At 36.2% G+C, this 18,022-nt stretch overlaps 1 protein-coding gene across 50 annotated transcripts in view; it reads left to right on the forward strand.

The window, feature by feature from the left end:
* Nrxn1 (neurexin 1) overlaps window positions 1–4,325 on the forward strand; it is a 1,121,547-nt gene extending 1,117,222 nt beyond the window's left edge. For all 50 annotated transcript variants that reach the window (XM_087216047.1, XM_087216049.1, XM_087216063.1 and 47 more), the window contains one exon: window positions 951–4,325. In XM_087216047.1, the coding sequence (XP_087072173.1) occupies window positions 951–1,258 (308 nt within the window). In that variant the 3' untranslated portion in view covers window positions 1,259–4,325. The remainder of the gene's footprint in view (window positions 1–950) is intronic.
* The last annotated feature ends 13,697 nt before the right edge of the window (window positions 4,326–18,022 follow it).

Consider the following 18,022-nt stretch of genomic DNA (forward strand, 5'->3'; position numbering starts at 1 on the left):
TACCAGCAAAATCCCAGGCCTTCACCTTGCCTTCTGTGGTCAATTTTAGTACCTATGAGGCCTTGGGGAAGACATTGGAGACCTTGTAATCAAACCGTTGCTTGTGCCAAGAGAGAGCCTTGTTTATACCCTAGGAAGATTAAATAAGGGTTTTGCCAGTTAAATAAAAGTAGGCCAGCTAGTCTTTTGTTTTCATCCATTAAGTCCCGAGTTTTGACTCAAAGCCAATGTAGAAGATATTTAAACTTGAGAAAGAATATTTTCCCACTTTTTTCCCCAAAGCTTAGCTTTGAGGATCAGTCAATCACTGCTAATGTATAAATGAAATGTGCATATATATATATGCGCATAAACAACTGACTCCAATAGGAAAGGAAATCAGTTCTGTTTTAGATTATAAATATGTAACTCAAATTACACTTTACAAAGCAGACACTGAATTGAAAGTGCCTGGATTATTTTATCGTTCAATATTGTGTTCATTAGAATAGGAAGGAATATAATTTCTAAAGCAGTCCTACATTAAGCTGTCCTGATTCAGTCTGAGTTATCCCTGAGTGTTCTATGGAGACACCAATATCATTCTTTAAATGATTTGCGCTCATATGTTAAGGGAGGGCTGTTCTGATTTGTCGTGTTGGGTTTATGACTTTTCGCCAAACCCCAGGCTGGCCCTTTAAAACAAATTAGTGCTTAATTGGGGGCTGTGCTTAAATAATGAAAATGAATAATGGTAAGGAAACTGATCTGTGAGAAAGATGCCAGCAGATCTCCCTCAGAGGTCTTTGAGTCATGGTCTCTAGCTGCTCCATTTAGTGACATTACGCTTTTCCTAAAGGAGTAGGGTCTCTGCCATGGGGCACTGAGATAGGCGGAGAATGTGAGGATGGCGCTCTGGCATGCAGAAACTCAGTCATCATTTCTGTCTGTTCTCACCCTGTTTCCTACAGCCAACCCAACCCGAGTGGGCGGAAGGGAGCCATACCCTGGCTCTGCAGAAGTGATCCGGGAGTCCAGCAGCACCACGGGCATGGTCGTTGGGATCGTGGCCGCAGCCGCCCTGTGCATCCTCATCCTCCTCTATGCCATGTACAAGTACAGGAACCGGGATGAAGGCTCATACCACGTGGATGAGAGCCGAAACTACATCAGTAACTCAGCACAGTCCAACGGGGCTGTGGTAAAGGAGAAGCAACCCAGCAGCGCAAAGAGCGCCAACAAAAACAAGAAAAACAAGGATAAAGAGTATTATGTCTGATCTCAAGATCTGAAAAGGACACGTGTATAGAAATAGTCTTCATTTTATCTGAGACATAATATAAACTTATTTACTTTCCTTTTTATGAAGCACATACAAAAGAAGACAGGGAATGCAATCAGGAAGGAAAGACTGTTTTTAAAAAAAAAAAAAAACAAACAAAGCAAAACAAGTATCTCATGCTCTTGTTTCTCAAAAAAACAAACAAAAAAACCCAAAAAACAACAAAAAAAGAAAAACACAGGGGCCAATAATTTCCCTAACATCCTCAGTGTTTTCATTTACTCTGCCTGTCTTTATGTTGCTGGAACATTTCTAAAAGACAGTGATGACCGCACGCATTCATAAAGCAAAGGAGTATTACAACATCAAGGCACAACACAAAAACAACACAAAACATAACACAAAAAAGAAGCTACCTATGATCCTGGATTTAGCCAAAGTGCTAGCGCTTTCCTGAGAAGTCAGTTAGTCTGATTGCCAGAGAAGACTTGTCCTTGTGAGGGCCTCAACCAGCAAACCTTTCAGAGTTTGCTGCCTGGTGCAACTGGAGCAATGGCTGGAACTTGCATTTCATACAAAGTGCTGGCTTTTTTGAAGACTTGTGTAGGAATACATTCAAAAAGCCCCTTTCTGGTTGTGAGAGAAAAAAAATGTATGGAGGCCTTATTTTCAAAAATGTGAAATATAAGGCACATTTTCACACTAAAATTTCAAAACAAAAGCAAGAGGGCATAGATGCAATCATTGGGAAATTTTCATGCACGCTTACTATGTTATTACATATGTTTATATAAAACCCATCTCTGTGTGCTTTCTGGACTGTGATAAGTGACGTTTTATAGCCTGTTGTATAGAAAATGCAAAATATATCTCTGCTCTTCAGCCATTTTTGGTAAATTCAATGTTATAAGTGTTGCTAAGTATAGGGAGTTTTATGACAATAGAGCAACAATTATTTCAGTCAATTTTTTTTGCCACCATTATAAATTGCCACAATTACTTACTTTTTTAAAAAAATTACATTGTAGTGTTTATTCTAAGAAAGATATGTATGAATGTATATAAAGACTCAGCTACTTTTTTTCTTACATGTACAGCCTTCATTCTGTTGCAGTTAAGTTTTAGTATTTGTATGAAAGGCGTGAATTAGAAGGTAAAATATATACATATATATCTTATAATCTTTTCTACCCCAAATGCTCACATCCTTACATGTGTTCACCATTTGCAATCTCACACACGCACACACGTGCACACACACACACACACACACACACACGAGGAATCCATCAGATATGATGGAACACCTACATTGAAAAGAAGGAGGGAAGAGAGCTGTGCCAAGGTATATGACAAATGGGGTGATTTGCTTCACTGAGCTCTTGCTCCCAGGAGACCTGGAGAAGATTTTAGTCCCTAATGAAATGGAACATTTTCTTATCAAATACAATATCCCTGGTATACTGCTGCATGAATGTGAACCATTATGTGGGCAGGTTATGGGCGCAAAATTGGTAATCTACACCTTATCTCTGGCTGCTGCAATTTAAAAGTTGGTTTCCAATGAAATTTTATATATATATATATATATATATATATATATATATATATATATATTCTCTGACCTGATGTGCATGATAAACCTTTTTGGAAAGTAAATACTTTCTCAACTAAAAAAGTATTTTCAATCATTTTTTACTCTGTATTACTACCCATTAAAAAAAGTTCTCTTTAGGTTGATTTTTGACTAAATTTTAACTTTTCTGGTTTATATCTGTATCATTAAATATAGTTTTAGCTTAACATGCATTAAATAGTAGGAAAATACAGATTATTCACTTGTTTTTGCATATTGTTTCAATGATGTTCATAGCAATAAATTATTAGTATAAGAAGGCAATGCAAAGGAAGAGCATTATTAGGATGGAAGGTAAAATTGGCCACATTACTTGAACATCTCCTAAAATGATACTAGATTTCATACAAGACACCAATACCTTTAGAGTTAGCTTTAACCAGCAAAGGCAAAAAATGCAAAACATCTTCTATGATATTTTAGTTGATGAAAAATGCCAACCAGTGGCCTGGATTTCAGAGTCATGGTACTTTAGAAATATGAATAATTCATAGCAAATCACCACTGTCTGTGGTTGCCAAGTGATTATGTAAGAAGAGTCTTAAAGGCTTTTTCATGACCCAGAAAGTAGATGGATGGTATACAACTAAAATTTAGTATCCATTACTTCCGTTTCAGATTTTTATCTCTTTTTAATTTGCCAGGTTAAAGAATTCACAAGTCTTTTCCCCCCCCACCTCTCTCATTCAGTCTTACTCAGGGAAAGCCAGTGAAATAAAAAGGGAATATAAAACTACTAATTTACAACTTAAGTTTAAAAAAATGGTTTCTCTTCCATTTGATCTAGTAACTTAAACTAGTTTCATCTGAAAAGATTCTAACATATTATAAAAAATAAATTGAGTAGTGGTGTATCTGTGAAGCATGATGCTTGGGATTGATTTCAATGTTTCTTCCCAACATAAATTTTAAAATTTCGTGCAATGATATTATCTAATATTGCCAGTAAAATATTTCTAATGTTATTGGCCTATTTAAAAATCTAGCTGTTTTTCTTCCTGGAGAAAGAGAAGAGAGGAACATGAGTTAGGGAGAGAAAAAGATTAATAAAATCTGAGAATCTTCATACCAAATGTATCAGGGTTCATGCATAGTTTGTAATTAATAAAGGATTTCACACTACCTGGCATAAATTTGATTACATCTCTAGACTGTAACTTTTCTGATTGAGTATGCTTCTTTTTTATCCATGTAATGTGTTGCCTTTTTTAAAAAAACAAACAACTACTATGATAATGTGTGAGATGGTCAGTCCCCAAGACATCAAAGAAAGGCCACATGATCTTACCCTTCTAGTGCTTTGTGTGATTGGGTATCTAAGGGGTTTGTTTTGTTTTGTTTTTCTGTTGCAAGGCCAATTTATCCATTACTGGAAATGCTAAGCAAGTGGAATTTACTGTTTTGTTAATAAAATATTTCTTAATACAACTGTGGATTTATTGATTTTAAAAATTGTGTGCGGCACCATTTTATGATAAAGTGAAACAGCAAGAAAGACTGCATTTGGAAGGAAGTCCAGTCCTCAGACAAGCAGGGGAATAAAATTGACTCCTTTTTCTATATTTTAAAATTCAACGAAAGTTTCTACATTCATACACTTAAAGATACAGCCACTAAATGTATCCTTGTTTATATCTGTTCGTTGTGTTGTGTTTGAAGATACAAACTCCCAGAACTAGATGAAAACAACATGAAGATAATCATTTCATAAATATAGTTTTCTCTGTGAAAAGAAAGGAACTCTGTGATTAATTCCAACAATCTCATTCTCTAGCTACAATTTACCTAATTTCTTTGATCCTTACTTTTCTTCAGTGTGCATTAAGGGTAATAAAACTAATCTCATAGGATAGTAAGGGTAATATAAACATGTTATATCTAACATAACTAAGTACAAATAAAAGGTGACTACTAGTAATGCTACTATTTTACATAATAGTAGAAAACATGTCAAAAATGTGTGCTTTGTGTAATTTTAAAAAATACAAAAGTATAAAGGAACATACTTACTTGTTCCATATAAATGTATCTATTTTTCACAAAAGGAAGTAGCTTTTTGGTAATCAGAGTACTCATCAGTGAGTTTTAGTTGGGAAGTGTTTTAAAATCATACTTTTTTTCAAAAAGTAAAAGATTTGAACATGAGGGCTGAATACAATTTGTACCTATATTATAGATACAAGTGTTATTTAATTCTTATATTACTGTTTCTTAAATGTAATAAGTATAGTAATCCACATTTCTTTAATGTCTCAATTAAAGGCTATATAATTCATCTTACCTTAAAAATGTATAGCATTCCAAAGGCAGTAGCTATATAAAACCTATGATTAATAAACAGACCAAAGATCACAGTTTCTTGTCCTGGGGAACTGGGAGTGTTAGATCCCCAAAGCCAATGATTAAGCATCAGCTGCTACAAATATATATGCAATTTATAAGTATGGGAAAGTGATATTAAGTATATATAACTGTATATATGTAATTGAATATTTCTAATTTTATATATTTATTATAATTTGGAAAAAGTTTGTAGATGAACATTTTCCTGGGAAAAGTGTTTTATTAAGTCCATCAATTTCTTAAAGGAATACGAAATTCAGAACCACATTGAGACACTGGATGTAAACAAAACTTTGTTAGAAAATTATACTGAAGTTGAATGATTCATTAAATATCAAGAAAACATCATGGGGATGTCATGAACCCACTTTAGTAGTACCATTCTATTATACAGAAGAAGTAACCTTGATAACTAGATATCCAGCTAGCTAAATAATTTTCGTGAAAATTAATCTTGCTTCATAGTTACAAGTTCACTCTTCAAATTTTTATTTAGAATTATCATACAAACTCTATTCATCACACATATATCCACTCTTGTGAACAACTTCATATTCATCTGATGGTAAACTTCTCCAAGGATTGGAGCACTTGATCTACATTTTGAAGATAGTCTGTATATATCCAATATCCAACAAGGTCCTCACCAACCAAAACATCTGTCTTTAAACATGCAAAGGTCATTGATATTTGAGAGTGATAGACTGTCAAATACCTAATTGAATGTATGGTTACATATAAATAAAAAGGGAGAAAAGAGCTCTTCAAGATAGTCAAAGGCATCTTTGATCACTTTTTATAATCTTCCTTAATCCAGGAGGCCAAGTGGCTCTGGATTAACTGTGGAACATACATCTTGTCATTGAGTGCAGCTCCTTCGAATGAGACAGCAACTCTGGGTGAGGAACTTGGATATTTAAGGGCATCTGATGTCTTTCATCTGACTTTACCCCTATGAAAGAAATTGGGTTGGTTTAAACAGCTCCACTGAGCAACCATAACACCTTGAAAAAATGAAATACCAAGGCACACTAGCAGTCTTCCAGTAAAAATAATGATAATTAAGTCTTATTGAATACCTCTGATCTGTAATAGTTCAGAAGTTTACTGTTTGGAGCAATGTCCCTTAGGCAAGATAATCTCAACACTAATCTGTCATAAACACAAACTTTATAACAAATTAGATTTAAATCCTAGGTTTGAAAATTACTAGCTATGGGACCTTGGGTAATCCGACTCAATCATACAAAGTTTATTCAGCTGTAAAACTGAGATGAGACAACCTATAGAATTGTGAGGATCAAAAAACATAGCTAATTTAAGTGTTTTTGCATAATCAGAGTTCAGTATTTTAGTGATGGTGCATAACTGTAATCCCAGCACTCAAGAGGCTGAGGCAGGAGGATCATGTGTTGGAGGCCAGCCAGGAATATATAGTAAGACATTATATCACAGAACAACAACAAAAAGGCAATGTTGTAGTGGAAAAAAATTTCTTCAGCCAAGCATGATGGCACACACCTGTAATTCTAGTACTCAGAAAGTCAAGGCAAGAAGGATTGCAAGTTCAAGGCTAGCCAATGCCTCATAGCATGTTCAAGGCCAGTCTAGACTATATAACAAGACCTTGTCTTCTAAAACAAACAAAATCTTACCTCTTTAATAGGTAAAATGAAAGTGTACTAAGCAACTACTGAGTAGAACCATAACAAAACTTTAAGAATAGAACTTTGAGTTAATATTTTTACCATAGAAACAACATTCTACAATGTCCCAGACAAAGCATTGTCCAGCCATGGCTACAAGAAGGGTAGCTTCTTTCCAAGGCTTTTAGATTAGTCAGCTTCCCATTTCTGGGACAAAATATTTGACATACATAGTTTAAAGGAGCAAAGTTTCATTTTGGCTCAAGGTTTCAGAGGTTTCCGTCCAAGACAGAAACATCATGGTGAAGGCTATGGTAGCAGAAAGCTGCCCATTTCATGGCAGCCAGGAAGCAGAGACCAGGGAAAGAGCTGGAGAGGAAGAGGCCAGGGAGCAGATATAGCCCCCAAGGTCACACCCCCATAGCCCATCTAGACATATCCAGAAGTGTGCTTTAATAATCCAGCTATGTCTCAAGCCAAACAACTTAACAGTCAGGGCTGACCATCATAGATATGCATTTCATTGTAAGACAATTGTGGTTCCTTATATATAGCTCTCTATAATTTCTATTCATTGGTTCTATTTTTTGTGCAAAATAGAACATACGCCCTCTTCCACATGCCAGCCTTTCCAATACCATCCACCTCCTCAGCCTTATCTGAGTTTTGTCTTCTCTAATGTTAACATTGTTTTCCCTTGGCCATAATTTTCTCAAATTATATGGTCTCTAGACTTCTTAATAAGCTTGTCTCAAACCTTTGTTCCTAAACTGTGATACTGAATGACTACAATACTTGATCAACCAGATTACAATGACTTTATTAGGATCTTTTTCTACTCTGATAATGGCACTTAAGTTTTAATTATTTAAAGAAACATATACTTGTTCAAATTAGATTCATCAACTAAAACCGTTAGATTTCTTTCTAAAACAAGTTTCCTTTAACTTTTTCCCATGGAGTTTATTTTTTGAATCTAAAGGTGGGATTTCATGTCTAACCATGAGAAGTTTCTGTGTATTGAATTTAAATACTGGTCAACTGAGATTAATTTATATCTTGGTTCTTTCACGTGATGTCCTAACATTCGTTATCAGCAAATTTTATATACATCTAGATAAAAGTTGATCCCTTAAGAAAGATATCTGCAGAAGGCCTCAAGAGACCTTACAAATGCTTTTCACCTGCAGTTACTTTTGCTGCCCCAGGGATATCTGGTAATGTCTGGAAAGTGTTTGGCTTGTTATGTTTTGGGTAAATACAGAGAATGGCATCTACTAGATAAAGACAGCTACTAAAAAACCAGCAGTATACAGAGAAGCTATCCCCCCCCTCAAAAAAACCCCAAATAATTGTCCTGTCTAAAATATCAACACTGCCTAGGTCGATAGGCATAATGCATATCAACTGACTGGAATCAAACATATCAACCTCCCAATAATCTCTGAGTGGCGATCACTCAGTGCATCCATCTTGTTTACCAGAAGATGATAAGAAACCCATTTGCCTGGCAATCTGGATACAAAATAAGTTTGTATTAATCTGTCAGTGAATCTACTAAGAGTATTAGTTTAATTGGCAATTTTTTATTAATTATTAGTACCTCTTTTATAATGTAGCAATAAAGCATCTATTTGAAAAAGCAATTCTGGTTTTTATTTCATAGCCATCACTATAGAATTTAAAATATCCTTTGAGTATTACTTTTGAAATCAGATCATAGTAATGCTTCTTCTATTCTTCAGTGTCATAACCTTACTTCTTAAAAATGTCAAAAGTAACCAGTACAATTCCCACATTCACATTCAAGTTGTCTGGAATGTTATTGGCCTTGACTTGGACAGATCAACCTTTGAAGAAAGGATCTGAAAATCATTTAATCTTTGCCTACCTCATATGTCACCTCTCACTGGACTGTATTGTACTTTATCCTAGTCTCACTGGTATTCTATTCTATTCGAGTCTAATGTCAGCAAGCTTAGGCATTTGTGTGATTTCTGGCCTGCTTAGCCCATCCAAGGGGCTCCAATATGCCTTTTATAATTTTTTTTATCATTTTCAGAAGGCTGCTGTGTGCTATAGTTTAGAGTGTCCCCGTAAAACCCTATGTGTTAAAAGACTTGGTTGACAGTCTGTGGCACTAACAGGAAGTAGTTAACCAAGAGAAAGTTGAGTCATTGAGGTGTGCCCTTGAAGAGCGTATTGTCACCCTGAGCCCTTCTCTCTCTTTCCCTTCCCAGCTACCATGAGATGAGTAGCTTCTGCTGCCATGTGCTCCCACTATGCTGTGTCATTACAGATCCAAAGTAACAGGGCCAATTAACCATGGACTGAAGCCCCTAAAACCATGAGTCAAAGTAAACCTTTCCATTTATTAGGGTCACTAGCAGCATCTGTGACAGTTTCATAAGTACTGTGACTTATACTTTTACTTACATTGAACACATGCAGTTGTCTGTCTAGTAAAATCAGTTTTAATCTGAGTACCATATTATCCAAAATGATATCACTTAATTCACAGAATAGTCTTTTACTTCTCCCTGTGGTTCTATGATGATTTTCTTTGGAAGGCTGAAGCTACTTTATGACCATCTTATAAATATTTTCTACCATAAGTTGAATAGTCTATGAACTTGTATACTTTCCTCAGTTTTAGTAGAAAAATTGAATCCAGTGCCCATTCTCTCTCTCTCTCTCTCTCTCTCTCTCTATATATATATATATATATATACAAGCAGGTATCATTCTCCCCCAATATAATCCAGGACTATTGAGCAAGTTGTAATTCTTTTCAATTGATAGGGAAAAGGTAGTCATGGAAACAGATAGCTTTTTTTGCTTGTTTTTTTTTATTTTTTATTTTTTTGTCAAAGTATTCCTCCCAAAGGATTCATTTTATGAGCCAACTCAACCTCTGCCCACTGTGAAGTCTCTCAGAGGACTGGCCAGTTGGATGGGAGTGTGGACATGGAGAAAGCATAGAAAATGAGGGCCAGGGATTTAGCTTAGTGGTTCCGCTGCCTGCCTCACATGCACAAGGATCCGAGTTCTATCAAAAAATAAATAAATAAATAAATTTAAAAAATGAACCTCAAAGGTCTAATATTTCTTTACCTTGCAATCCTGGTGATGAATGCGAATTTTATAGAGTCAGGAGGAGGGGTGGAGCAGGTCGTGTCTTTAACGTTGCTAGCTGGCCCAGACACACTAGGCAGGATATAAGATCTCACCCTGTGCCTGTGTCCTTTCCTTTGGATCATGGAGAACAGTCCACTCCAGATGCCCCTTGGGTCTCCACGCTCTTCTTGCTTCTCCATCAGCCATAATTGCCTTTTCTGTGGGTTAGAAATCTTCAAGACTCAAATATGGGTTTTAGAGCATGACTATTATGGGTTTCTTCAAAGGAATTTTTACAGTCTTCAATGCAAACAAAGGAAGTGTACATCTAAATGGTCTTACATTCTGGATACAGTCTGATTTTTCTCCTTTCCTTTCAATTTATTTTGTCTTCATACATGAAAAAGAATCAGACATCACACTGGACATGTTATTCTCCCTTGCACGTACCTAATCTGTTCATTTAATTTTGGACCCAATTATGCAAAAAATTACATTCTCTATTATCTTTCAGTCATCTTCATTACTATAGAAGAAGTTATTCTCTTACCTCTCCCTGATTCCCCCATCCCTCATTTCTGCCTACAGAATAAAGGGAGAGAACAGCCATGACTCAGAGAAGTAGTTTTCAAAGTCATTTTTTAGAAAGCTCTGAACTCAGCCACAACAGTTACAGTTGATTCTTGCTACCCATTGTATCTGACCTCTAAATTTCTACTTTTTAGTTTCAGTATTGTGTATAGGCTTTCCCACTTGACTTTAACTGTATTTACTTCAAGATCATCTGGCTACTGGATAACACATATTTTCTCTATGTTTTAAATATTTGTTAATTAAGGGATGAGACCTTGCTATGTGGTACCACTGACCTCAAACTCCTGGGCTCAAGCAGTCCTTTTGCCTCTGCCTCATCAGTAGCTGGGAATACAGGTGTGAGCCACAGCACTAAGCTTCTCTGTATCTTTAAAAAGTTTTTCTCCCCCAGTCCACAGCATGCATATGACCTGTCCTGAGAGTTCCCTCCCCTCTCCATCATAAGTGTCACAGGATTCCTGTTCCTGCTATCTCTGTATCTGCTCCTCATTGTCTTGTGTTGGCGGGAATTAGGTCAGAGTACTTATTGTAACTATTGCCATTCAAGACACGCAAAAGTTTTACTTTTATTAAGATGAAACTTTCCACAGTTAATGCAAATTGCTGGAATTTCAACATCTTGGCACTGTGTCAACTTTACTACCCAGACTGTAAAATCATATCAATTCTTCTACATAAAATCATATTTTCTTCTTTATGTCTATCAACATACACTCATCATACTGAACTGGTTTTTTTTATTCGTACATGTTTGCAACACATAATGATTCCACTCCTCATGGAGAATTGGCACAGGTACATGACACATCTAATTCTTTATTCATCCCCTTTCTCTCCTCACCTTCTTCCCTCCCTCCACCTTTTGGTCCCCTTTCCATTTACAAAAGATCTACCTCCCTACTTCCTATTATCTATCTTTTATGTTGCTCTTTACTTATGTTTTGGGTTTCTCATATAAGCCAAACTATGCGATACTTAAGCTTGTGTGTCTGGTTTATTTAATTTAATATTATGGTCTCAAGGTACATCCATTTTGCTACAAGTGAATAAAGTTTGTCCTTCTGTATGGCTACTAGCAATTACCTTGTTTATGATAACTTTGGTTTTAAAATGTGATAATGTAGGGGTGCAGATAAGGCTTTATTGATAAGGCAACAGAAAAAAATATTTATTGCTTAAACATAATATTTTGAAGTTTAGATGCATTTCAGAATGATCAAATCTGCTAGTTAACAAATGCTTATCTTGGGCCCGGGATTTAGCTCAGTGGTTCCGGCGCCTGCCTCATGAGTGCAAGGTCCCGAGTTTGATCCCTGGTACCAAAAAATAAAAGCAAAAACAAATGCTTATCTCAAATAAGCATAATCTTTGTGGTCAGAACACTTTATATCCATTCTCATTACATTTTTAAAGAATACAACATATTGTAAATACCTAATAGTTTCTCTTTTGTGAGAAACTGAAGGTGTAAATAAGGACTAAAAGATATAATAGACAATATGAAATAGGAAGAAAAGGGGCAAAGGGGAAGGAGAAGTGGGAGGGGTAAGGGAAAGGAAAAAATGGAAACAAAGTCTTTGTAAATAGGGGGGAATGGAGGGGTTGAAGGGAGGGCAGGGGAAGGGGGAAAAATAAGAACCAAGAGAGTATGTAAAGGTGCAAATTTCCAGTGATGAATGTCATTATATTGTACACCTAAAATGTACCAATAAAAGGATATACAAAAAAAGAATACAATGTATTGTCATGCACTATAGCCAACATGCCTCTTGAACTTATTCCTTCTAAATATAATTATAATCTTTTGACCAAAATCTTCCTGTGTGACCCACTCCAGCCTATGGTAAGTAACTACCATTGTATTCCCTTCTTCCATAAGATCAACTTTTACATTCCACATATGAGTGAGACCAAATGGTACCTGCTTATTTTTCTTAAAACCATATCTTCCAACTATATTCATGTTGTCATAAATAAAAAGGTTTCATTTTCTTATTGTCAAATAGTATCTTATGGACACTTACATGGATAAAGACAACTCAGAATGCTTTCAGAAATCATTAAGTGACTTAGGAAGAATTATCAAAGAACTCAACTAGCCAAATTTACTAACCAGGTCTCTATTATTTTTTAGTCTTCAGTTATGAGGATATGGAGAACATTGTGGTTAATGGGAATCCATGATAATTCAACACAATCTTAGTAGCTTTATCCTATTGCAAGTTATTTCATGGAGTAACTGAAAAAAATCTACAGTTTCCCTGTATTTTGAGAGTTGCTAATAGAGAGAAGAAATTCAAACAGTAATGTGTCAGTAACATACATCTGGCTTTTAACTAAAACAAAAGATGTTTTAAAAAATAATGATGCAAAAGAATCTAAATGGCGTTACCCATTTGAGTGATGCGTCCGTGGTGATGATATTTCTTATAGCTAGCACATTCCATCTATTATCCTATTTTAGCTCACAACATTCCTCTGAGGCAGATATGATTGGGATTTATATCTCCATTTTGTAAATGGTAACACTGAGGAGGAGAAAGGTTAAGAAACCAAACGAAAAGTGACTTCTAGCAATAAATGGACACCTCATGTATTAGGCTAAGTCTCTCCTGAAATAAGAGGAACTAAATTTAGAATCATGGATTAGAAGACATTTTTTAATCTCTTTGTTTTGTAGATGAGGGAATTTGTGCTTAAAATTCAGAAGTACCTCACATGAAATTACTTAGCCCATTAGCAGCAGAGTTAGGCCAAAAGCCCACGTCCCCTGACACTGATTCCCACATCCTGTCCTCATTGCCAAGAAGTGTGGACTCCACAAGCAGAAAACAAAATGCACCCATTAATGATGCTCTCATCACTTTCCCAAGCTTGCTTCCTCTCCACCCCTCTGATGTAAATCTTTTAGCTGACTTTGCTTTTATCTGATAAAAATATTGCTTTACATTTGGTGGCGAAAGGGCAATGTTTAGCATGCAGTGGCTAGTCAATAGATTTTTTTAAATGAGTGAGTCAATACAATTGGGTTGGCACTGACAGTTTTTACTAATTTATTTCTATGATGTAACTGAGCAACATACAGTTCAAAAATCAGTGGGTCAGTGGGGAGGATAAACAAGAAATTTGTTTTGTTGCCAGTGTTTTATGCCCTATTGCCTCAACTGTAAAATATGCCTTCTACTGTCCATTTCCTATAACCACAGAGAAGGAGCAAGGACTTTTTTCAGTACCCTTGAGACTTGCGCCTCTTAGAAAACAGTGTCAGCCAGGAGTAATGGTGCACATCTATAAACCCAGAACTCTGGGAGGAGGAGGCAGGAGGATTGCATGTTCTAGCCGATCCTGGGTAATTTAGGGATTTAGTGAGTTTTAGTGGCTTGTGTCTAGATGCCCCTCCGAAGCCACATGCAGTCATGGGGGTTACTTTTCAGAGGTGGCTGGATCTAAAGTGTGTGGTGCTGGGATCAAGGGTGTGTGATTACTAAATAAGTTCACTGTTTGGTTTGGCATAGTTCTTCTGGGTAGGATTAAGGATGTGAGTGCTACCCTCACCCTAGGGTAGGTGGCCTGCATAAAATATAAGGGACAGAAAGAGGGCTAATACGCCCTTGCCTTCCTGCTTGCTGTAGACTATTTCTCCTCTGTGACACTCCTCTGCCATGCTACCCTGCATTGGAGCCAGCCAACTATGGACTGCAAGCTCTACAAACTGTGAGCCAAATAACCCTTTTCTCCTTTAACTTTGGGTGTTGAGTAATTTGTCTCAGCAACAAGAAAAGTAACCAAGACAATGAGACAGTCTCAAAATAAAAAATAAAAAAAGGCCGGGTATGGTGGTGCACACCTGTAAATCTCAGTACTCAGGAAGCTGAGGCAGGAGGATCGCTGGGAGTTCTAGGCCACCCTAGGCTACTTAGTGAGTTCAACCTGAACTACAACCTGAACTACACAGTGAGACCCTGCCTCAAAAACTTACATACATACATGAATACATACATACATACATACATATATAAATAGGCTGGAAATGTAGCTCAGTGTGAAGGCCCTGGATTCAACCACCAGTACGGCAAAGAACAGAAAGATTCCCTTTACTGTTACATTGCCTGCTACTTTTGCTTTAACACTTAGAATATTCCTTTTCCTTTGTACACCAGCTATGTGGATTTCAAATTTTCTGATTGTCATCCTCTCAACAGCTTGACTTCAGAAGTCTTTATCAGCTTCAGTCCCAAAGATCTCCATTCAAGTTAAATCTCAGTTACTAAGGAATGCTTTATTTATATATATATCTCAGATCTTTTTCAAACATTTTAAGTGCATGATTTGGAGCTTCACCTTTAATGAGTATTTATGCCAATTGTTCCTTTTCCTTACCTCACTTCAACTGAAGCTCTCTGCCCCTCTTATATCTTGCCTGCCTTTCTGCCCTAGTGTATAATGATATTAATCTCACCTCATATGCATTTGTCCAATGGCTCATGCAGACCCCTAACTATATTCAGTTATTTTCCAAAAGTCTTTTCAAGGACCATTTCCTGCCCATTTTCATGGACTGGCACAGCAGTATGTCCATCCGCAGCTCTGCCTTTAACTCTCGACCCCTCACCTTTCTCTTAGGCCTCATACACTGATAATTGTCTGCCAGGTGCCCATTCATTAGGTGTCCCTACCACACGTCCCAAAGTGTCTTCAGCACCTCCCTCCAGATTAGTAGCATTTTTATCCTCCCAGTCACAGAGAATGAAAATATTACGAACATATTTTAAATTATGCCTGGCATCTTAAGGAATTAAGAACATCTTTTTTCCGTGTTTACCACCTCAAGTCCAGTTTTCTACCTGCCTAATATCTTTTGTTAGTTTACAATGTCATTATTATTGGCTGGACTTTTATAATGCCTTTCTAACTGTTCTCTTACCTCCATGTTTATCATCTCTCTGATCCATCCTTCATATAACCCATTTCTGCTTACACTATCCTGTTACAGAAGTTCATGGGACTCATTCTACTCTTAAAATTATATCACATTCTACACTGAAGTTTACTACACCTACTTCTGTTAAACTAAGCCGATTTTCCATGCATTTGCATGTCTCTGCAACTTTTCTTGCTTTCTTACTTTAGCCTAAAATCATTTTGAGAAATTCTTTACCAGTAGAATGCAATCTTCTCTTTAAGACCCACATCCTGACCTTTAGTAAGGCTTTCTCTGATCAACCCAGTTAGAACTAATCCCTTCTTCATTCATACACACATTGCCTGTGCATCTATTAGTCACTTTATTTTATGTTGGTCTATGGTTATGTGTTTATATATTTTTCCAATTGATGTACGTTCAAATCTCAACTCCCTCAAGAAAACTATAAATGTAGACTTTAGAATTGCTTTCTACTCCTGTGTTGACATAGCAGCTTGTTCCTATCCCTAGGATTGCATTTAGTCTAGAGAAATTCTTCCATAGTCATTATACATAATACAATAACTTACAAATCATTCTGTATTCATAATCATAGAAGGTAAGAACACTGCTTTTTAAACTTTATTTATTCAATTCTTTTTCTGAAACATCTATGATGTGCTATGCCCTGAAGTAGACATTCAATATATAATTGTGAGTCCACAAGGAGTTTTCATTTCACTGGGGAAACAAAGAACAATGAAGAGGTACATGCATACATCAGTCATTTGTATTACAAAATAAATATGAGTACATGGTAAGAGAAGTTACCTAGAAGTAAGATCGGGTTAAGTGATGTTATGTCATGAGGGTAGATTTGAAGAGGTGAAAGTGGCAGAAAGCTTTTGTACAGAGCAACATCCCTGTATCAAGAGAAGCCTGATACCTAAGAAGGGCCAAGTGAAGCTCAGTGTGACTGAAGCACAGATCAAAAGTGTGTCAGGACAGAAGAAGCAGTTTGCCACATGAGGCTTAAATATTAAATAGACTGGATAATTTTGTCTATAGGCAACAGAAAATGCAACTTACCTTACTGGGGAAGTGAAATGGTTCATAAAGAAAACTCAAATAGATGATAAGCCTGTGCTAAGCATTTTCATCATTACATATCATAAAGTTTACCCCCTAGCATTTGGCTAGGCATGACTTTGTTATGGGTGATATAAATGGAAAGGCCCTTTTTCCACAAATGGAGCTAACTTGACCTATACTTGATCGCACTTTCTCCTATTTCAGAAAGTCTGTCACAAGAAGGAAGAATTATGACTTTTTGAGATTAAAATCGATAGTCAGTGTTTGAGTTTGGAAAAAAAAGTCACACAGCAAATTTATGGTTAAACAAACTAAATTTCCCGTACTGCATACTACTGACATTTACTAAGTTGTACATAGCTAATTTTCATCCAACAATAGAACAAGTCATCTTTTCTTTGAGTATCCAATGTAGACCTCCCTGTGTTTATGGTCTGTTGTATGAAAATTCTAGGTCTTATTTACTGCTGAACAGCTAACAGGTATGTGAGAATTAAGTCTGAGAGAAAATCAGATTTCTAAAGTTCATCTCATGCTCTTCCCAGGCCTTATGCTCATTGAGCAGAATAGAAAGATGAATCACTCATATTACTCATATTTTTAACTATCTTTTAAAAATTAGCACCTCTTACTAAAATTGTGCTTGTAGGGACGACCCCCTGGCAGTCACCTTTGTCGTGGTCCACCATAGCTGCTTTAAACACCATGCACACACATAGCAGAGTCCTTAGGAAAACGTGTATGATTCACCCATCAGGAGTTTTAATAGGATTTTGTAACGAGGGAAATATTAGTATTCCACATGAAAATATTAGAGAAATTGTTTGGTGTGAGATAGAGGGCAGAAATACAGGCTGGCCCTGGACCACTGTAAGGACACATCTGATGCCAGTGTATGTGGAGAATGCAATGAGTGATAACCAGTGTGATTTTCTATCTCTCAGTCATTTCTGACGGTTGGAGAAACTTGCCCAAACTTACCAATGAATAAATAGACACACACCATTTTTAGATGATACTTTTCTAGTTTGGCACAAATAATAAAAATGATCCCTGAAACATGTTTGGAATTTCATGGTTTAGGCTGACAGTGGCTCTTTAATGACAAGACCTAGGATACAAGTGGAATATCTGCTAAACCGAAAACTGAAACTAAAAAATAGAGAGGAACAACGATATGTTGGCCTGGAAAAGTATTCATAAATCAGAAAATTTTGATACAAATGGACAAGGTAAAAGAGAAAAAGTTTAAAATGTATTTCAAAAGATTTTTCAAAAAGAGGGAATTATAAATATCAAAGAGATAAAATAATGTAATAAAGATATTAATAGCTTCGTCATTTCATCTAAGTTTTAAAATGGATTAACAAACATTTCCACAGAAATATAACTTACCAAAACTGACACAGGAAGAAATATGAATTAATGAG

The sequence above is a fragment of the Heterocephalus glaber genome, unplaced genomic scaffold (genome assembly GCF_053883595.1).
Source record: "Heterocephalus glaber isolate CG9 unplaced genomic scaffold, H.glaber_assembly_v1.0 deba00001457, whole genome shotgun sequence".
In the NCBI taxonomy this organism is placed as follows: domain Eukaryota; kingdom Metazoa; phylum Chordata; class Mammalia; order Rodentia; family Bathyergidae; genus Heterocephalus; species Heterocephalus glaber.